Below are 23350 nucleotides of genomic sequence, written 5' to 3' on the forward strand. Positions count from 1 at the left end.
TTAGGAGCTGAAGATCACAGAACTCATCGCACCAGCTGTGTGCATATTCGTGTAACTGACCTCTCGATGAGACCCGAGTAGCCGGGGCACTTGGCCAGGCTGCGCTCCAGGAAGGGTTTCGACTCGTACTCAGTGTTCAAGAAGTTCTGCAGCTCTTCGTTGTGTTTTTCCCAGTCCTCCTCGGAGCCGTTCCGCATGAACTCAGGACAAAATATCACCATTCTGAAACAACGCAATGCAATGAGAATGTCTGCATCCCAGAATTAAGGTTGGTCCACAATAAACCGGGAACGAGAACGCCAAGCAGAGGAAGTAAGATGATTTTTTAATCACAGTAAACCGAGAACGGAAACGACTATATATATCGATAAGTACTCGTATATCAATAACGATATGTAATAGTAATATACGTTACAAGAGCGGTATGTTGACGTTTTCATGGTCGAGGAAAAGATTGAAAAAGCGAAACGTAGTTGAGCTTTTTTTAATTTCCGAGAACATGAAAACAAACATACCGCTAGTGTATCGTACATTATTTTGTGCGAAGATCGTTTATTACATACCTGAAAGACGAATTTCTAATTAGTTACAATGAAATCTCCATGTTGGTTTCTGTTTAATGACGGCAACTTCGGAAAACCAAAATATCTCTCTTCAACATTGTTGCTATAAAATGTTTTCTGTGTTTACTATACTCCAGCAGGCCGTGATATACGTCTGTCTTTTTTTCCCCCCCAGTCTATAAATGCGAACTTAAAACAAACGGTAAGGTTATGTAATGATTTATTTTTCATTTTAATATTTTAACAATATTATTTATATAACATATTGCAGTAATAACATCCGCATCTGGAATCTTGTTGATTTTTTCACGGCTTCCTTAATGTTACTTGTATCAGGAATGCAATAAGTTTCGTGGAGTAGTAGACTTTACTTAATTTTTGCAAATATTTAAAAACAATAATTAACATTGCAATTTAGGTGAAATTGCAGTGGTAAGTTTCCAATTTATAATTATTACTATGTTAAACGTCTCTAAAAATAATATGTTAAAAGCCTAAAGCAGTAAAATGAATGTCGCGCTTAAGCGGTAAGAAGAGAGAAATTGTTATGTGTGTTACGTTGGGAATACTGAATGTGGTATTTCACACTTACCGCGTATTGGTTCTGTGCGGAAAACAAGCAAATACGCACGATCTCGCACAAATGACTATGCATATCGATAAGTACTCGTATATCAATAACGATATGTAAAGTCTATATTACGCATTCTGATGTTATTTGTGTATAACTGACCAATAGCTTTCTCTCACGAGTACTGTACGTTTCACTGAGACACATTTTAATTAATCAAACTAGTTTCTTGGGAATAACAAATTCAATAAGAATATCATATAAAACTTCTCTCCAAACCGAGTCATATGCCTTTTGAAATCTATGAATAACTGACGTACTGTACCTTATACTCTCATTTTTTTTCTCCATTATCTGTCGAATAGAAAAAATCTGATAAATAGTCATAAATTATCGCGGTAATCTACACTACTCTGCCTAACCTAAGGTAAAAGGTAAAGGTATCCCCTTCACATGCATGAAGGCACTTCAGGGGCATGGAGGTAGAGTCCCATGCTTTCTTGACCTCGGCACTAGAATGAGGTGGTGTGGTCGGCACCACGCTCCGACCGCCTTTTACCCCCAGGAAAGACCCGGTTCTCAATTTGATATTAGGCTAAGTTAGAGATGGAAATGATATATCGGTTTTTACGAAATACCGATATTTTCGTTTCGATATATCGATATATTGGTATCGAAATTTTGGTTCAATATATCGTATAATATATCGGTTTTCTAATAAATTTATCGGTTTCTTGTGGAATTATTATGATTATCAACAACAATAACAACAACAAATTCACACTAGACAACTCCGATAATTCTACTACTGTTTTAATATTGTTATTAATGTTCTCCAAGGCAGGGGTAACTCCCACCCTGAAAAGGAACCGTCTGACTCAAAACGGGTATCAAAACTTTTATTTCTATATCCTGAAATGGAAAGAGGAATAAGGATTTAATACCGATGTGACATTTGTTTATGGCAATGATTTCTATGCACAACCTAGTACTGACATTCTGTTTTCTTATTATGTTTTTAGTGTATAAAAATTCTGTCCCTATCATCATCATCATTGTTATTTGGAATATTGGAGTGTAAGAATAACTTGCAATGGGAACTTACTATAGAAGGATTGTACCAAATCAACTGTGAAGTTTGTTAAAACTTGTAACATTCTAAGTACGGGGTACTTACATTTAAAAATAATTACAAGTTCTATTTACTTACATTTAAAACGATTGCATTGTTAGGTATATATCTCTGTCTTGGATTGAATCCTATATAAAATTAGAATAATTGAATCGTGTTACAATATCATATTCTCATCCATGTAGAGTTCACTTAACTCTTTCCCACTATAGCTATCATTTAAGTTCACCTTATCTTCACCATAATTTTGATTTAGGTTAGGACCTACATCACAATAGTATTGAAAATGTATTGTTTATTGTTACAATTTTACATTCTGTTATGATGTTAATTTCAATGGTAAAAAGTAAAATTAAAATGTAAGTGATTTTATTGTAATACAGTAAATGTACGCCTGAAAATGCAATTTGCTTATGGAATAGCGATATATCGATAATAATTCGATATATTTTCTGCAATATATATCGATTATCGAAATTAGGTTTTTCAATACATTGCAATATCAATATATCGGTATTTAAATTATTTCCTCCATTACTAGGCTGAGTGAACCTCGGGGCCAATCTGGAAGTCTGGCAACGACAAAATTCAGTCACCGCCCGGGATCGAAACCCGAATCTTCCAGTACGCAGCCAGCTGTTGTACCAACTGAACTACTCGGACATATTTAATCTTTCTAAGCTACCTTTTTTATCTTAACGCTATCTAAATTTTTCTATGATATGTAACCTTCTTAAACTTCGCTACGCCACCCAACTTCACACATTCTATGGTAAACTAAATAAAATATAAAGAAACTTAACCTAAATTAGCGTAAACAAACCAAAACTAGTAAGTTATGGCCAGAGACCGGAAGTTTAGGGATTATGAATCATTAAAATAGGCAGGAAAAAGGCATCATAAATAGCTAAAATAGGCAGGCAAAAAGGCATTATAAATAGCTAAAATACGCAATAAAAGGCAATTACAAAAACCTTGCATTAGACCCACAACCTTGCACTTTCCACAAAGGGATTTCTGCAGCAAGAAAATCTTTACGTAAGTCGAATGCAAATTGAGATTTTCGACTCGACGTTGCAATTACTGTTGGAAGCAAAGAAATCTTTCCAGTAGCCTTGGAGAGTGCATTTTTGTGTTTGGTTGTACTGATATGTTGCGGTATGAAATATTTGGCTAGCTACAACAACGTCGCATTGAAAACTGAAAGAAAAATAACCGTTAAAAATAACGTTAGACCTGCACTCATTATTGCCTTGTCAAATAAACACAAACTATAATTAGAACGCTTACTGTTATACAATTTTGCGCTGCAGCACTCATTGTTACAAAGAGAATATGAATTGACTGAAAGACAATAATATGCATTCGGTGATGTCACTTTCATTGTAGCGGTTATAGAAATGAATTAAAATATACCAGTAGGCAATTTTTAATAATAAATAGTCAAATAAAGGCAAAAACAGCATTTATTTTCTAAATTAGGCATTTATATTTTTAAAAAGGCAGAAAAGGGCAACATAAAACTGTGACGTTTAAATCACAAAGGTATAATTCGTACAGATTTACTTTCAAAATGAAGATAGATTTGATCAGCGGCGGTTCCTCTATATGAACACAGGAGCACGTGAACACATTAAAAACCAACAATAATAATACATATTACTGTACTAATATTATTACATTTATTACTTTCCAATGTGCAATGACGTTCCTACATTTTTCGTCTCGAGAGAATGTCCCGTTCGTGTGTCGTGTATCTTTAAATCTCCATTGGACAGGTTGACAGCAGCTCGCACAATTTTTCTCTAGCAGGGTGAAAGAGCCTGAGGCTAGAATATTTTCTGGTTTGTTACATTGGTTACAATAGCTCTGCTCGCACAGGTCTTAACGTGCTAGTGACAGAGAAACAGAGATGCTCCATCTCTCTTGGGTCTGGCATCCCGTTCCTTTCTCCCTCTTTCCTCGTTTTCTCTCCTTACCCTTTCTTTTCAAAATACCGTTACGCGCGGGAGCTGATTCTGTTGTCTTTTGTTCAGCAAAGTAAGCAAAATACAAGCTGCAATGATACGTATTGAAAGCTGAAAGAGTAACACTTGAAGTTTGGAGACGGATGTGTGTGAAATTGTGTGTTAAATTAAAAGAGGATTAAAACATTCCTCCGCACCATGACAGAAGACCGGATAAGTACATTGGCTATGTTGGTAGTGGAAAAAAAACTTGTTAACGACATTAGAGACTTCAATAATGAAGTTATTGATAAGTTTGCATCTCTCAAAACTAGGCGCATGGAGTTTCACTACAAATAAATCTAGTTCTTCAACAGCAGCAGTGAAGGTGAGTCCTATGAATTAATTTTACTCTACTCTTGTTTAATGGTTTTAATTTTGGTTTATATGCGTAGATTTGGTGCATGCATATTAGAACTCGTTTATCTCTGACGTGTGACTCAGCTATACGAGAATATATCAGTGTGTTCATTACTCATTTTTTTTGTGAACACCCATCCAAGAAAGGCACGAGCAGCCACTGGATTTAATACATTTAAAAAGGCATTCTGCCAAAGTTCCGGTCTCTGTATGTCATAGAATTAACAGAAGTACAAATATAATCTAAGCAACCAACCAACTTTAAACAATGCAAAGCAGTAAAAAATAACTTAAAGTGCGGTACTGTGCACCCAAATCAACGTGAAACACAAACTACGACTGACACATTGAAAAAGCCTATAGTTGATATTCAGATAAGTAGGTATCCCATACTGTACTATTGCTGTGTCATGGCGGGAGAAGATGGCAGTTTTAGTGGTGATGATATAATGTCCTTTCAATTGAAAAGTTATTTCTCGTTGACATTCAACGTGGGCGAGAAAGTTCATACAAATGTTGCCTGGATCCCCAGTATTAGTGACGGAGTTTCTTTTTTACCTGTCTGCATGTACGACAGATAACTCGTGATGGAAATGGGAGAAAGTTGGCTACAGTAAGTAAAGAGCTGTAAAACAATTTTTTTCTTTCAAAATGACACTAAGCTTTTGGCATTGTATAATTTGACTGTGTGCTACACTTCGCTTTATAAGTTACCGTAACCCAGACATAATTACTGAAATCGGTAATCTAGAAGCATGTTTACTACTTAGGGTGATTTCTGATGAAGTCTGTAAGATTTCAGACATTCATGTTGATTAACGTGATGTGTGGTTTCTGTGATGTGAGTACAGTATAAAGGAGAGGGAAATTATTGGTAGGGTCCATTCCCAAGGTCTGGTTTCCAGAACTGTTTCTAATCCTTCGAGATTGCGCAAAATCAAAAACCTCGTACAGCAAGAAAAGATTGGAACATTCTCTCATACTTCTACAATTTCCCCCGTAATATTACCCCAGTTGTTTCATACCTGTTATTCCTATCACCTATCTAGAAAATAATTCACTCTTCTTTTTTTTTTTTCAAGAGGTTAACTCCTTCGAATTTCTTAGACAAATAAACAGCCAGACAAAACCCATAATGTAAGCCTGAGTCAACAAGCACAACTTACCCAGAGCTAGTGTCGTTGACAAGGAAGGTTGGCATGATTTGTTGCAGGTGCTCATGTCCCTCGTCGACTTTTGGTTGATAGCCCACTTTCAACAACAGCTCTCTCGCCAAGTACCAGTAGTTGGCATAGTTGCTATCTTTCTGGTAGTCCGGTTGTATCGAGGGGTCGAACCCATGCGACAGCATCATACGCCGCAAATACATCTGAGGAACAAAACACATAGTTTCAACAAGTGTTTAGGAACCACGACTAATGGTATCATTGAGATCTCTCGCTCAAAAGAGCAACACTCTCCAAAATGATTGAATTCACTTGTATTGTTCTTCTAGAACAATATCAGATATCCAGGCTTTACTCTCTCAGTTTTTCCCAACTCAGCTCTTCCCAAAGAGATCGTTTGTGCTATTGGGAGGCAATCGGCAGTTGTTACTATTCTTTCATACCTTCACATACTATATGCAAAGCAAATAAAAAATTGCACTTATTTCCTGATTTTCTACTACAGGGGAGGTGGTACTATATGCATCCAACAAGGAAAACTCAGTGCGCAGAAACCAGCGGGCGTGACTGTCTCGCGCAGATGACGTATGCTCGCGTTCCCAGCATGCTCTCAAAATTACTGCAGGGGGGGTATAGCATGCGCGCCGCGAGGAGTTCGAGCTGAGTTTTGCTTGTAGGATACTTATAGCATCTGCTTACAGTTCTACTTTCTCCCTCCAATTATTATCTTTAGTTTTGTCGGCTTTGCCTAGGTCAGGTAATGTGTCGGGCAAGCGGCTAGTGAAATCATCTGGAATCCATCATCATTACGGGACTAATGATAGGAGCTCGTGGAAACATACCCCGATTCCTAGTCAACTTCTGTAAATCTTTTGGCCTGCATAAAGATATTTTAAGAGATCTAACAATTGAAGGATTCAGAGCCATAGTGAACCAAGCGTCATTTATTAAAAACGGAGAAAGCAAGGGTTAGAGTTAAGTGAATACCATAGTTTAATGAAGACTGATACATTATTTAGTTTTACGGTCTTACTAATAAAAACTCTATTTACAGACGTTTAACTGTCATATACTTATACAATGAGTAGCTCGTTTATACGTCGTGTGTAAATTCCTTACTAATAATCACTACGTACGTTGTGTATAACAGCACAACTGTTACACAGCTACGTCATAGTTTCGTCATTACTTCGTTACGAAAGATAATAGAATATCTGAGGTTCTCTATTGCATCCGGTAGAGCGCTCTAGTGTGGCGTGTTAAGTATCGATAGTATAACTGGCTCTAATCGATTACCACACTATATTTTGGTCAAAGAGTACAAGCTGCAGCAATATTATTCTAATTTTTCTGTGCTCTTTGGTTTGTTCTTCTGTGGTTACAAGGCAACCATCATCATAAAATGTCAGTCGATACGAACAGCTGTTAGAGGGGCGGCCATTTTTTCTCTATATACAACGCTTAAACAAGGGGTTTCGTGTATATAACTACTGCAAAGCATTTCCCATTGTATAGTTACAGCCTGTTTATACGTCCATCGCTTATGTATGGTTTATTAGTAACGTTTTCTGTCTCAACTCTGCATAAGTCTCGTATAAAAACCTAACACGGTTTATTAGTAAGACTGTTAATGTATATACTTTATATTACTTGCAATCACACAGACGTATAGAAACTCAAATGAAACACCTGCAACAACTTCTACATAGGACAGACAGGCAGATCATTTCAAACACATTACAAAGAACAATCGCAGCCATAACAAAATTACAAAACACTTCCAAATATGCAGAACACATCACAAATGCTAACCACACCTACAGAGACATCAACACAGACATGGAAATTCTACACATTCACCAAAAAGCCAGAAACTAAACAGAAAGATTTGTACACTGCAATAGTACTTAAAAGAGAAAATAAACAACAACAAAAACAATTGACTGCTTGAAATCGTATGATGAAAATAGTTACGAGACAGAACCACTTACTTTGAACTTCTCTTCTACGGGTGTGAAGGAGTACAAGGCCTCAATGTTGCGTATTTGGTTTGGCAGGGGTGTCCGGACGGAGTAGTCGGTCTCGTCGAACAAGTTCAGCGTGAAGTTGAGCGCCGTTTTGTAGTCCAGTTCGCCACCGTTAGCCAACAGCAGCACGTCGTTCATCAGCTTCTCGCGCGTTTTATTGGGTAGCTGGAAGAAGTCCCGCTTCAGCAGTCGCCAGTTGTGCGGGTCGTAGTTCACCAGGAACATGCCTGCCGAGTCAATTTATACAATGTACAATACATACAGGGTGATTCACTAGGATTTACCGCCACTCACGGAGCTTATTTCCCAAGACATTCTGAGCAAAAAATGTCATATAAACATGTGTCGTAATCTCGGTATTTTCAGAGTTACATTAATTTGAAGTTGTTAGTAAAATACCATTATTCTTTAGTTTTAAGGGTAAAAGAATATTACAGATAAAAAAATGAACTTTTCAGGAGTATCATTTCTTCAATTAGCTAGTATTCCGAAACTAAAAATGTGTTGTCAATTCCATAGTTGCTGCGTACAGAATTTTTTTTTTCTATTTCTAACTACAGTAAAACCTTGTTAAAACGTACAAAAAAGGAATCCTGCACAAACGAAAAAGAAATTTGGGAACGGAATGATTTCCTCTGTAAAATAATACTTTAAAACGGAAAACTCTCTAACGCGAAAACGGAACCATTTTTGGCACCATTTAGATTAAAAAAAACTGACTAAAGAGATAATTTTAAGCGTAACTGTTGCTAAATTCTTTCAAACCATTTTTAATTTTGCGATAATACTGTACGAAGCATGACATATATATATATATATTTTTTTTTTTGTAATGATTTGGAAGACTTTCGCTATTCTTTGTCAGGCGTTCGGAGTGAAGCTTCTCTAACTTTGTCACTATTCTCTGCTTATTGTCAAATACCTGAGCAGGTTACTGACCCCCTGTACCGTTACTTCTTCCAACCCTCTTGCATTTTTGTTCATTTATTCTCAGTTTTGAGCTAAGAAGCCAATGCAGTGATAAAGGACAGTGCGAATAGAATAAAACTGTGAATAATTGTAGTGTAATGTCAATTTAGTTTCACATTTTTGTTTATTTATTCTGAATTTTGTGTTACTATGCCAATACAGTGTTAAATAACAGTGCGAATAAAGTAAAACTGTGCGATTTAATAAAAAAGCCTAGATGACCAGTTCTACCATGGAAGAGTGGCTTCATTCTTTCAATGGAATCCACACCTGTGGAGTAACGGTTAGCGCGTCTAGCCGCGAAACGAGGTGGCCCGGGTTCGATTCCCGGTCGGGACAAGTTACCTGGTTGATGTCTATTCCGGGGTTTTCCCTCAACCCAATATGAGCAAATGCTGGGTATCTTTCGGTGTTGGACCCTGGATTCATTTCACCGGCATTATCACCATCTCATTCAGACGCTAAATAACCAGAGATGTTGATAAAGCGTCGTAAAATAACATACTAAAATAAAAATAAAAAATTCTTTCAATGGAGCAATGAAATGTCAAGGTCGTAAGGTCCTACTGTTTTTAGACAATGCTATCTGCCATCCAAAAATAGATTTGTCTAACGTGAAGTTAATCTATTTTCCACCAAACACAACTTCAGTTTTACACACCGATGGATCAGTGCGCAATTTACACTCTGAATTGATGCAGGACGCAAAGGAAATCCTACAACGTCCCCTTAAAAAAAAAAAAGTCGCGGAAATGCACTTCAAAAGAAATGTGGAGCCCAAGAAACTAGGGCATAGAGAGAGAGGGAGAGAGAGAGAGAGAGAGAGAGAGAGAGGCTGCAATTACGTAAGTTAATAATTATGAAAATAAAATTCACTTTGCATGTACTATAGTAACTTTTATTTCAAATTATTGTTCTTCCTACAGTGAGTATATTGCAGTAGTCTGTTCTTAGTTTTGCCAAAACTCAACCCTTTGCAAAACGAAAACCTGTGAAAAAGGAAAAAAAAAATTCTGGAACGAGCGCGTTTCGTTTTAGGGAGGTTTTTATAGTACAGAATTACATTTTTCTTACGCATTTATCACAATTGTTACAAATCACGCCACTCACTCTTGTAAATTCTTTAAGATTCTACATTAGGATGCATAATTAAACTGTAAAGAATCAAGTTCTTAAAGTCGTATGATTTGTAACAATTGTTGTGATAAGTACGTAAGAATTATGTAATTTTTAATTTAAAATTTAAAAATAAAATCTGTACAAAGCAATTAACAACACACTTTTAGCTTCAGAAAACTAACCAATTAAAGAAATGATCCTTCTGAATAGTTCATTATTACATTCAGCTCATCGTATCTCAAAATGGAATTATTAGACTTCCTTCTAGCTTCTGCGGCAAGAAGTGCTACAAGTCTATACGCCCAGTGTACGAACAGCGTTGTCTAACGTGAGATGTGTTACATATTTTATATTACTGAAATTAGCTTTAATAATCACAGATTTCGATAAATTTTCTGATTGGAATTAATCATGTCAGAGAGAGAGAGAGAGAGAGGGTGAGGAGGGGAGAAGGAAGGAGATGGAGAGGGGGATGAGGGGGACAGTGTGAAGGTGGGAGAGAGAGAGATGGAGATGAGAGAGAGATTGAGGGAGAGTGAGTAATAGCGAGAGAGATATGAGATATTGAGAAAAGGATTTAGAGAGAGCGATAGAGAGAGAGAGAGAAAGAGTGTGTGTGCGCACGAGGCCAACGATAGAAACATGACAAAGGGAACAAGAATCAAGACAAGGGCCACCAAGACAACAGAGACCACGATAAGGATTCTTACAAGGACCATAACAACGACCACGATAAGGAATATGCAAAGGCAACAAAGAAAACGACGAAGACATGGAGCACGATAAGACAAAGACAACGATAGAAACATGATAAAGGCAACAAGAACCACGACAAGGGCCACCAAGACAACAGAGACCACGATAAGGATCCTTACAAGGGCCATAACAACGACCACGATAAGGAATATGACAAGGGCAACAAAGAAAACGACGAAGACATGGAGCACGATAAGACAAAGACAACGATAGAAACATGACAAAGGCAACAAGAACCACGACAAGGGCCACCAATACAACAGAGACCACGATAAGGATTCTTACAAGGACCATAACAACGACCACGATAAGGAATATGACAAGGGCAACAAAGAAAACGACGAAGACATGGAGCACGATAAGACAAAGACAACGATAAAACATGACAAAGGCAACAAGAACCACGACAAGGGCCACCAAGACAACAGAGACCAGGATAAGGATTCTTACAAGGACCATAACAACAACCACAATAAGGAATTTGACAAGGGCAACAAAGAAAACGACAAAGACATGGAGCACGATAAGGGCCATGACAAAGACAAAAAGAACCATGTAAGAATGCCTAAAGGACTACGGCAACGACCACGATAAGGAACATGAAAACGGCAAAAAAAGACCAAGAGAAAGACATGGGCCACTTACTGTAAGGACTATGACAAAAGACAAGTACAACGTTAAGAATCATGACAAAGGCAACAAGAAGCACGACAAGGGCCACCAATACAATAAAGGCCACGATAAGGATTCTTACAAGGACCATAACAACGACCACGATAAGGAATATGACAAAGGCAACAAAGAAAACGACAAAGACATGGAGCACGATAAGGACCATGACAAAGACAAAAAGAACCATGATAAGGATGCTTACAAGGACTACGGCAACGACCACGATAAGAAACATAAAAAGGCAAAAAAAAGACCACGAGAAAGACATGGGCCACTTACTGTAAGGACTATGACAAAAGACAAGTACAAAGTTAAGAATCATGACAAAGACAACAAAGAACACGATAAGGACTACGATATGAACCACGGCAAGGATTCGTGAAACAAAATCTTTAACTCGGCAATGCATTTTATTGTGTTACAGCTGACCTGCGTCCGTGGGGTTGACCACGATGTATTCGTCCTCTTCTGGAAGGCCGGAAATCTCTTGGTAGTACGTTCCCATCCACGAAGCAAGATGAGGGACGGTTGTGCCCGGGCTGATGTACTCTATAGGCAGCCACCACAGCAAGGCCTGTTCGCTTAACTTCAGTGAGCGCGGCAGTTCGGTGCTGAACACGTGCTGCTCCAGCGACGCAGAACGGTCGTCGTAATTTCGCGTCACCGTCAACACGGGGTAGCGCAGGCAGTCTGGAACCAGCCACGAGTCGGCCACTTGCTGCAGGCTCACGTTGCTGGGCAGCGTGCCGTCCTCGAGGGCCTGCTGCTTCATAACGGACCATAGTGTGTCCTTCGTGACTGTGGTGTACATGCTGAAAGGTAAGCAATCACAATGACCGGTACTATTAATGTAGATAATGGTTCAAATGCAGTATGAAAATGTAACGTTCTTGCTTGCGCAGCAGCTACTCTCTCGGGGTTACATCCCTCTTTGGGTTAATAAGTCTATTAATAAATAATGGTGCTTGACCGGAAATACAGAGTGTTAAAAACAAGTATCCAATATTTTAGGAGGTGCGAATATGCATCAAAACAAGAAAATAATATCTAATAAACATGGGACCTACAACGCATACTTTCTGAGATCTGAACATTTGATCATAGGAGGTGCTCAATGTAACATCCATTCATGACAATGCATTCCTCTGCCCTTCAGCGTAAGGAATCACGCACTCTTGAAATTTGTTTTAATACGTTAATATGATATATTTATTTGTCAGTCAGCTTTACAATTCACAGTTATGGTGGACCTTCACATTTCTGTTTTTCGATCCACCATCCCTTTAATACATATAACTCTTTTCTATTAATGTATTCTTTGCCGAGAATTTCCTGATTACTTTCTAATGTTCTGTTATGACTGAATTGCTATATGTCCTTCCCCCTCTATCCTCTTCTATTCTCTCCCTCCTACCTAGACTGTCCCCCTTCCATTTCTCTCTCACCTATTAAATATTGCATCTCCCTTCCTTAATAATTTGCATTATTTATTTATTTTCTTCTCTACCCTCAAATCCTACCTACTCTTAATCATTGTTTTCCCGCTATTTTCTCCTCATTACTTGCTGACTTTTTCCGTTTACTCTATTTTACAACACTTACATCACTTATTTTTTTCTATCCTCTGTTTATTCACATATTTCTCTCTTTCTTTTCGCTTCACTCCTAAATTTCCTATTTTATTATCTCTTTCCGTATATTTATTTCTATCATACTCCTACAGTTATAGTATCCCTGATACTACTCCCAACCCATAACATTGAAAAACACGAAATATCTAATTCACGTAATTACACTTGCAATTTCTCTCTCATTCCACTTCACATTTGTTCAGATGTTTTCTTTTTTTCACTTTAATTCTCTTGTATTCATTGTTTGACAGTCTATCTTATTACACTCTTACCCTATCTTCTTACACTTAACACCGTCTTCTCTGTTCCTTTTCTTACACTATTACCACCCCTAACTTTCTTGCACTCACTTTTTAGCACTCTTCTTCTTCGATAATAACCTCTCCAAAGCTCTATCTATTCTGTCCTCACAATCACTAATATCTGGTAGTCGCTTCATTCCTTCACTCGTTCTTCTCATGTCTTCTCTTGTATTTCCTCCATTAGTCTTGTCTATGCTCCTGACCTCAGACACTTCCAGCTGTTTCCCTAATCCTTAGTCCGCTTCTGTATCTGCTTCACGTTTTGTTTTTCTCCTTGGTTTTAATGCGTTAATAAGAAAGTCGTGATAACGATCCCCAGTTAATGTCTGTGATAGCCAGTGGCGTATACTGGTTTAAGGGCCTGGGCTACCACTGACCCTATTATTACACAAAATATATTTTAAAGTCCCTATAATAAAATTCCTTACCTATTTATATATGAATTCCAGACGTCTTGATTGGGACGAAAATACTTCGATGACTTCGTCATTGAAATTACAGTTGGGCCGCTTGCGAAGTTTCTGTAGAAATGACTTTTCAATGGACATCAGTGCCAAGCCGGATAAACGTTCTTATGTATGAGTTGATCTGCAGTAGGATTTTATTCTCTTCAACGCAGAAAATGTTCTTTCTACTGATGCTGACGTAGCTGGTATTGTCACAATTAATGTTGCCAATTTAAGGACTTCAGGAATAACTTGATTCAGCTGGTTTTCATATATGGCAGATAATATTTCATGGATAGGTTTGTTCGAAAAATCAAAGACCTCTGCTGAATATATTACACTTAATTCATTTTTCAAACTTACTTGATCAAAGTGACTGTTATAGGACTGAAATAATTTGTTTATTGCCTCTTTCGGGAAGTTTTCTCTATAAGCAGAAAATTTTTGAGAATCTAGAAGATATGTGAACTGAAGCTTTCCATAATCAGAAAATCTGTCAGTAATTTCCATGTGCATACGATCTAGTATGCTGTAGTACAGCTGCCTGTATTTCAATTCACCATCTCCTTTTCTTCGCTTTAATGGTGGTTCCATTGTATTGGCTGAATAATTTTCATTTTCCATATTACTCCATATGGACGGAAACCCACTACGTCTGAACTCGAATATAGTATTTTTTAACTTTGATACCTCTTGCAAGCAGTATGCTATGTCTTGACTTTTTGTCTGAAGAATATTGTAGAGCACATCTGTATGTGCGAACACTCTAGCATTGACTTCAAGAAGAAATATAATCTGAAACTGTGTGAAAAAAATACAAATATCCTTGAGCCTGCACAATTACATCATCAACCCAGTTTTCTTCAGAGTCATTACAAATGATATTTTCAAAGAAAGCAGCCAGTTGTTCTCTGTATTACTTTACTGTATTTACAAGCCGAGATGTAAAATTGCATCTAGTTGGTGCTACTTTTGGGAGTTTCTTTTTCATAAATTCTTGAGTTTTTCTGATCTTTTAGGAGATGATGAGAAAAATGCAGCTAAACCCGACAGAGTTTTGAAAAAAAAATGGGGCATTCTGGAATGGATGAAGTAGTTTGTTGCAAAACTAAATTGAGAACATGGCTGTAACAATGGACAAATAGTGCTTGAGGATACTTTCCTTGAACTTTTGTTTTTAAGCCATTAATATTTCCCGCCATAACTGAAGCACCATCGTATGTCTGTACAATTAACTTATTGCCGACATTGTATTCTGCTATAACACCTTCCACATGCTGAAACCAAGCAGCAGCAATTTTGCCCGAACTGACATTTGTGAATCCTATAAACCGTTCTTGAACATTGGCAGTACTGTCGACGTATCTTAAAACAGTGGACAATTGACTCTGATTAGAGCAATCACTTGTTTCATCAACAACAATGGCCGCAAAAGGTGCTTCTTCTATTTCAGATTTTATGTTCTTTATCATAACCCCACTTATAGCAAATATTAAGTCATTCTGAATTGCGGGAGAAGTACCACGAAATACTGTTGAACTCTCAAGATGATTGGCCAGTAAATGGTCAAATTCACTTATATTCAATATAATTTCCTCTATTGTCTGATTCCACACTCTCATTATGATCCCGAAAAGCCAATTCTTGTTTTCCTAGAAAGCAGACTGCATTAATAAGATGCAGTAAAATCTCCGATTTTTTTTTCCACAGGAGCATTGTGTTGGTTGATATTAGAGCTTTTTGCTTATCTAGCTGTAAATCAATTCTTGTCTTCCCAAAGTTTGCAAAGTTCATGCTACTACAAATATGAGCTTTTGATTTGTCGTGTTTTAGGACTGCCGTTCGAAGGGAGTTCATATTAGAAAACCCTCTTTTGACCACACATTAGTTTCGCGGCTAAATAACAAACATGGCCAGCAAAATAGTTTAGACAGTTTAGAACTACCACACAACCAATTCCACTTACCATATGATGTTGAAGTGAAATGGCGTGTGTAGTCACGCTGTTTTTCTTTTACGTCCATGGACAAATTTAACTCAGGAGTTGGTCTTTCCATTTTCACAATTTCAACTTCCTCGTTGTATGTACGACGGTTAAAAGGCACTTTTAATAAACCTTCTATTACACAGTCATTTTCAACACAAACCTCTCCAGAAACTTGTTCTGCCATATTTTTCACAATATCACTTAATTGGGAAATTAAAAACTTAATGATTCACAATTAATATAACTCTTAGACACTCGAACAAATCACAAATTTAAAATAGTGCACTGCAAGAACACAATTACATTCATGAGCTAGCGTGCTAAGCGTATTGCTGCTTCGCGTCTGCGAAGAAACCGATCACGAGAGCGGCAACTCACCCGCCTACACTGCACGATGGAAACAGAAGAGAGCGGTGGGGACGGGCAGTTGTGCGACCGGACAGCGTGCGCGGTACGGTCACAGACTACCTCACGTAGCAAGCGGTTTCTCCAGTGATGCCGCCTTGACAACTTGTTTCTTTTCGAGAGCAGAGAGCGCATATAAATCTAACAATTACTTTAATTTTAATTACTGTGGTAAAACTAATAATACAAAATTATTACATTATGTTATATTATAAACTTTTTCTTTTGTAATTTCCTTGGGCTACCGCCGGTAGCCCCGGTAGTCATAAAAATACGCCCCTGGTGGTAGCACGTATGACCCTATTAATCTATCACCAAGAATGCCTGCCCATACGTTGATTGACAATCGGTGCTGATGCCTTGTTTCTTCAACTGCATGGGGATTTTCATCACCCTACACATACTGATTACGAAAATTCACAACACCATCTCTGCTGAACCCCGCTCATATCCGCAACCAGACTTTTGTTTTCAATATTCCTTGCGACGTATCATTATTCCATGCCAGGGGTGTCAACTACGATATGATTATCTGGTAGTCTGCTGTAATGTAGAGCAGAGAAATGCATTGGCATGAATGGACGTCACATTGAGCACCTCCTATGAACAAGTGTTCAGATCTCAGAAAGTATGTCTTGTAGAACCCATGTTTATTAGATATTATTTTCTTGTTTTGATGTATACTATCACCTCCTAAAATATTGGATCCTTTTTTTAACACCCTGTATAGGCCGCAAAGAAAGCATAAGTAGTTTTTTCTTTATAAGAGTCGTTGCCGTGCTTCACCAGGGAAACAAGTAATTTTGAAGTACGCGATACGTGAGTGCAGTGCCAGATAGAATGTGCTGCTGTCTGTCGTTATATTGCCGAACGTGTTACATTTACGCAATATCAGCCACCTTGAAGCAGTGGAACGGTGCACAACATGCATTTTCAATCAAGAGTTAAAAATAATTATAGTTACAAGGCTGTTAAAAGAGAATTCCGTAGGCATTTTAATTTCGGACATCATGATTTTATGCCTAATCCTCATTCCATACAAGAAGACTCCATACGTAGACAAATGCACTTCGTCCTAAGCTCATCCTGCAGAACAAAAAACCTCATTTTATGGAGTCCAGAACGCGACGTTAATTAGTCCCTTGTCTCAAAGCACAACCTATTGTATATTTTCGAATATTTGGTTGGAAACGAGCTGTTTTGCTAAACACGAAAAGAAAATGCTATATATGAAGCCGTTGTAAAACTAACAAAGGCTGTCGAAAAGGAATGTGGAGACGAGCACTGACCGCTGACAATGTGGTATGATAAGATGACAAGCAAGTTGTGTAATTATATGCTGCTACAAAATAACTTACAACATAACCCAAAAATACAGATGGGAACAGAGTAGTTGATTAGCCAGATTCTGTGCAGAATACGCTGTCGGTGCCGTGCTATGTTAAATTACGTATTGTTAGCATGCAGCAAAATATGTGATCGTATGCGCCATAATTTCAAACATCATAAGGGAAACCATTTAGTAACAGTCGTTATCTGACGTAAATACTTCACATTATGAGTTCACGTTGTGCCTCAGGTTATAATTACCATGAAGCACTTTATTGGTCTATGAACTATGATCATCTTATAAAATATTTGTTACGTGTTATAACAATATCGTAAAGGAAATACTATAGTTGAACTAAATCTGTCGCTTTACATTTACTAGAAAGGAAATCGCCGATCTAGCTGTGAACTCTGATCAAACGCAATCAGATGTGGACATACCTTTTCTGTATATGCACGTCACTTTCTTCATTAAGAGTATTCATTCACGCCTCTTATTTTCCTTGCATTTTCCTTGTTTTATTTCTGTTTCTCTTGTTCTACTTGTATTCTCCCTATCCTTCCTTGTATTCCCCTTGTTCCTCCTTGTATTCCCCATGTTCTTCTTTGTATTCACCTTCTTTCTCCTTTTATTCCTCCTGTTCCTCCTTGTATTTCTCTTTTCCCTTGTATTTTCCCTCATTTCTCCTTGTGAATTACTATGATTGGAATAGTCAAATTATTGATTTTCTACAGTTGATCTCAAACACTGTTGCACGGGATACCTAAATCGCTTGCAATATTAATTTATGTTCACAAAAATTGAAAATTTTAAAAGTGAAAAATATTTACAGATTTTTAATAGTTTTGACGGTAATCTAAGTATGTTGCTTACTATCAAGTAAACTGCAGTATTATGAAAGCAAGTTATTCAAGAGCAAGTCGAAAAACAGCATTTGATCGTAAAAATTTCCACTAAATGTTCTTGAGACCAAAAGATTTTGTCAGGGAAACATTTCAATTCGAAACATTATACGGTAAATAATACATGTTTATATGTTAAAGGAAAACAAAATCTATTTTATTACCAAAATTTTGATGTAACTAAAATATTAACCTAGGCTAATTTGACTTTGTCTCATTGGAACAAATAATAAATATGATAAAATTTCCTCCTGAAAATTCTTTACATTCCTTCACAATAATTGTCAAAGGCAGTATCTGGACAGGTTACTTAAGGGTACTCCTATTTCTCCTGCAACTCCTTGTAATTCTGAAGTATCCTCATCACAGGTACAGAAAGAAACTCTGAACTAGGTACTGTCATCTTCCAAAAGAAATAAACCCCAATATAATTCTACTATGAATATTCTATGGAGCAAATAGCCAACGAAAAGCCTGAATACTGAAGGATGATTATGATTATTTATGATGATGAAGTTATCTACGTGATCTTGATGATACTTACTTGCTTCTGATGTACTGACCCAGTGCCTTCCTAAATGTCTGCTCTCCAAGAGATTCGTTTAGCATATTCATGAACCAAACACCTGAAATTCAAAACGACCGCTACTTTACCTGGTGAAGATTTTGTTTTTTAAATCTATAATAGGGTGCAATTCCTTCACTATTTGCAAGTTTCGTCTCAGTGTCGGATTGCAAACGAGATGATAGAGTCGTCTGTTCTTTTCTCCATTGGTTTTAGCTATCGCTAAGACTGTTACCCAAAAGCTAAAGATCAAAATACAGTACAAGTATTTCTATGACTCGGGTCTTTTTTTTTTCTTTTTTTTTATTGGGTTATTTTACGACGCTGTATCAACATCTAGGTTATTTAGCGTCTGAATGATATGAAGGTGATAATGCCGGTGAAATGAGTCCGGGGTCCAGCACCGAAAGCTACGCAGCATTTGCTCGTTTTGGGTTGAGGAAAAAACCCGGAAACAACCTCAACCAGGTAACGTGCCCCGACCGGGATTCGAACCCGGGCCACCTGGTCTCGCAGCCAGACGTGCTGACCGTTACTCCACAGGTGTGGACCCCGGGTCTTTTTATGAATGATATTTCATTTGTGTGATAGAATTTTTGGATTCCTCAAACACAACCTTACCCTTTCTTATAGGCTAGTCCTTTATGAAGAAAAAAACTATAGCCTCCTTTTATTAAATTATGTAAATCTCTTTCAACATTATAAGCATTTAATCTTACAATATCTTATAATTTAGCCTAGTTTCTGTGCAAATTTAGAAGTTTTCTAAGTAAAACGTCTAATATCTCCTAATTCTCTAGGCAGAAAAAGTGCTATTTATGACATTAAGTCGTGAACTGAAGTCTCTGTATAACTGCACATAAGCCTCTCTTTTTTCCAAACCTGGAATTACATTAAATAACATTTTATAAGTCAACTTAAAACAATACCCTATTACAATTTCCTTGTGTTTTTTAACTGAAAATATTTACTCAAGAATGGAGAGGATCCAGCTTGCGATATGTAAACATTTTTCTATCCGAGAGTTAATCGTATTTACATTGTGAACCAAAATGCTGTTAAAGTTTGACTTTCCTTCTGTTTCTTGAATGTTTGAATATTTGTATTCATTGAGAACAATGTACAGTACAATTCCAGAAAAAAAAATAGCTTGCCTAATTTTCTATATGGAACGCATTGTACATGTGCAGTAAACAAGAGATCCTGTATGTATGCTACTTGTGGACAGTTGTGCGTAAATTATAGCCTACATGCAGGCGAACTCTCATAAAGACTCGGATCATTTTTTTTCTGGAACTGTGCATTGTACAAGCAGCACGCAACATACAAACGTTATCTTATTTTACGAGTGAGAGTTTAACTATATTTGTAAAACAAAACGCACATTATGTTCAGCCTATTAATTTGGAATAACTCTGTTCATGTTTCTGAATTCAAGAAATATTTTCTTCGCTTAGTTGTTTCGGTATACATGACGTACTAATTTAACCCAAGTGGTAAAGTTATATTTATCCATTTTAGCTGCTACTTTGCTTCAGTAAATGCGGAATAAAGTAAAATGCGTTAAAATATTACGAATTAAAAACAAGAAAAATTATATTTCAACCTCTGACCTCTGATTCTGGATACTGTCCAGTACTTTGCGGTACCCATATACCACCCTATAAGGTATGAAGTATGATTCTTGCGTTAAGAATAGTTTCATATATTAATTTGAGCAAAAAATTCCTATAAATATTGGACCTACTAATAGATATTATCTTTATTTGTAAAAATGTTGTACTGTGAACCAGGCTTTTAGCTATTTGCGTCTTAATACAAACAGTGGGGACTAAACTAAGGGTAATGGGGTTCCACTGTGATATGAAGTACGCGAAATGGAGTAAAGTAGGCTAGATGAGCTCTGATGACATCAGCTGTTGATGAGTAGGATGGGTTGTAGGATGAGTTCTCGAACTTAATTGTCAGGGGATATTCTTTTTAACTGCAAATTAGGGTTACAATGTGTGCTCTGTCTGAAAGTCTAGAGAATTTATTGCAGAATAACTTCGAAAAGTCGGTTTAAATAAGTTGAACTCATTTGAGCTTACCAATAATAATTATGCTAGATATTGGGCGATTTCTCCCTAATCCAATAATATGTAAGTTATTCCGATACGTCGGAGAAGTCAATCTGAATATTCTCATTCTAATCGCCGTTAAAGCATCAAGAGTTTTTATGAAGAGTAAAGCATCAAGAGTTTTTATGAAGAGTATCAGAGAACTTACCTCTTTCCTTAGTATAGGGAACAAAATCTCCATATGATGAAACATTAATATTCGTGGCAAAAATGTCATACATGACCGACCGCGGGTCTCCGATAAACCCTGGCCGCTTGGTGCTCACCTGTAATTAGAGAAGTGCGAATATTGAGTCCATCGTTTGTAAGGTACAGATTATCCTCTCGAACTTCCTTGATTTTGTCTATGAAAGGAACTAAAGCGCAGGAAAATGGAAGTCTCACCTGGCTCAGGGCGTATGTTGTAAGATAGGAGGCCAGCACGTCGCTGACGTTAAAGGCACTCCAGGTTTCAGGCGTCACCATATGACTCAGCCACTGCATCACCAGGTACTTGTGTAGGTCTTCGAAGTTATCGCTGACCATGTACTCCCTAGAACATTGCACCAACTGTTTTATGGCTACGTACAGTTACCCTTAAAAGGAATGAGACGACTCTTGGTTGTCGGAAGTTAAAGTTCTACAGCGCGGTTAACTCGATATCGACGTAACAATAAGTACCATGGCAAATACACCAAGAATTGTTAAAAGGACCACAACAAGGACAAGGACCAGAATAAGGATCACGAAGAAGATAGCCATTTAAGGCCACGATTTCACAACATAGCTCGAGTCACAAAATATCATTGCTTCTCTGTACCGAATGGCAAATGCCTCCTATGGGATCTACATTCTGGACTGCTGCTGTCACTGTCTTGTCTCGGTAGCTCATATAGTAGCGTGTCGGTTCCCCACTGTACAACCGAAACGTCTCGTGTTCGATCCTAGGTAAAGCTTTTTTATTGAGGTGTAATTAATTTGTTCAGAGTTCCTTGATTGTCTAATTTGTCGAAAAATATGGAATAATTTATGCCCAATTTCTGGGCCTTACAAGTGGGCTGAACCTCGTCTAAAAAAAATAAATCTTACTTGGAAGTGAAAAGTATTCTTCCTCAAACAAAAATCATAAGAAACAAAAAGAGACCTGTTAACATAAATAGTTAAAATCAACTGAAGGGGTGAGAATGAAATAATCCAAAGCAACACTTTTAACAAAAATTGTTTTGTGCGAGTGCATTTCTTACACATATGGGAAAGCTACTAATAAAATATTATAATAATTACTCAACAAATGACATAACCTAAGGACTCTAAACCTTTGTAAAAGTTTGTCTGTGTGGCTTAGGAATATTTTTTAAATTCATTTTAATTGTTAGTTATTAATATATATGCATTTACATTGTATATGTATATATATATATATATATATATATATATATATAAATGCATTCATTAGATTAACGTTTATAATATTATAATTTGTAATTTTGTATTGTCTGTGATCATTAACACTTAATCTGAGGACTTTGTAAAACTCTATTTCAACATTACTTAGCTATTTCAACGTTATTTCGACAAAAAAATCGTTAATGTAGACTAAGAATCGAACTCGCTCTCCTCTATACAACATGCAGAAGTCTTAGCGTCTGAGCTATTGAAACGACACGAAAGCTTTACTTTCTGTGCGGAGTGTCGATCTAGTCATGAAGGTCCATTGACAATTTAACTACACGATTTATGTATATATTTATATTTTATTTATGTAATATTATCATATTTTTTGCAGTTTTTGAAGTGAATTTCGGAACGATGCTAGTAATAAACCAAATAGCCTGCATTTAAGTAACTCAATATTCGTTATCTTGTGTATCAGTGCTCTGGTCTCCGACCATGCGCAGTGTCTTACTCTGGGACTTAGGAATATTCAATCGTCTCATTCTTTTCCAGGGAAACTGTACATCAACGTCAGTTAGTGTAGTCATTGGTTAATATTGTCACCTAACATCTGGTTAAGCATGTTTACAGTGTATCGACCTCGGTTAGGATATAAACAAAAGGTTAACCACGGTAATCTCTAGCCGGGCATATTCGAGCGGTTAAAGGGAATAAACAGCTATTAATAGACCTAGTAAAACGTAATAGCTGTCAGATAACCACAGCTGATTATTTCGAAGATCATTATTGAGCTCGGATTATGTGGATAGGGATGATGGTGAGCGTGAAGTTTTATTGGTGGGAAAAAGGGGTTCTTACGTGGAATTAGGTGACAGAAAATTTCAGGAGGGATTTAGTTCATGAAATCTACCTCGTCATTTCTGCTGCAACATTTGGAATAACCCAGA

General features: G+C 37.1%; 1 protein-coding gene across 3 annotated transcripts in view; it reads right to left on the reverse strand.

Annotated features, from left to right (window-relative positions):
- LOC138716352 (thyrotropin-releasing hormone-degrading ectoenzyme-like) overlaps nt 1-23350 on the reverse strand; it is a 54835-nt gene that overhangs the window by 12958 nt on the left and 18527 nt on the right. For all 3 annotated transcript variants that reach the window (XM_069849341.1, XM_069849342.1, XM_069849343.1), the window contains exons 7-13: nt 21414-21561; nt 21178-21295; nt 18889-18970; nt 11771-12153; nt 7790-8052; nt 5799-6001; nt 61-222 (exon numbers count right to left, since the gene is read on the reverse strand). In XM_069849341.1, coding sequence (XP_069705442.1) covers nt 61-222; nt 5799-6001; nt 7790-8052; nt 11771-12153; nt 18889-18970; nt 21178-21295; nt 21414-21561 — 1359 coding nt within the window. The remainder of the gene's footprint in view (nt 1-60; nt 223-5798; nt 6002-7789; nt 8053-11770; nt 12154-18888; nt 18971-21177; nt 21296-21413; nt 21562-23350) is intronic.

The sequence above is a fragment of the Periplaneta americana genome, chromosome 16 (assembly GCF_040183065.1).
Source record: "Periplaneta americana isolate PAMFEO1 chromosome 16, P.americana_PAMFEO1_priV1, whole genome shotgun sequence".
Classification (NCBI taxonomy): Eukaryota; Metazoa; Arthropoda; class Insecta; order Blattodea; family Blattidae; genus Periplaneta; species Periplaneta americana.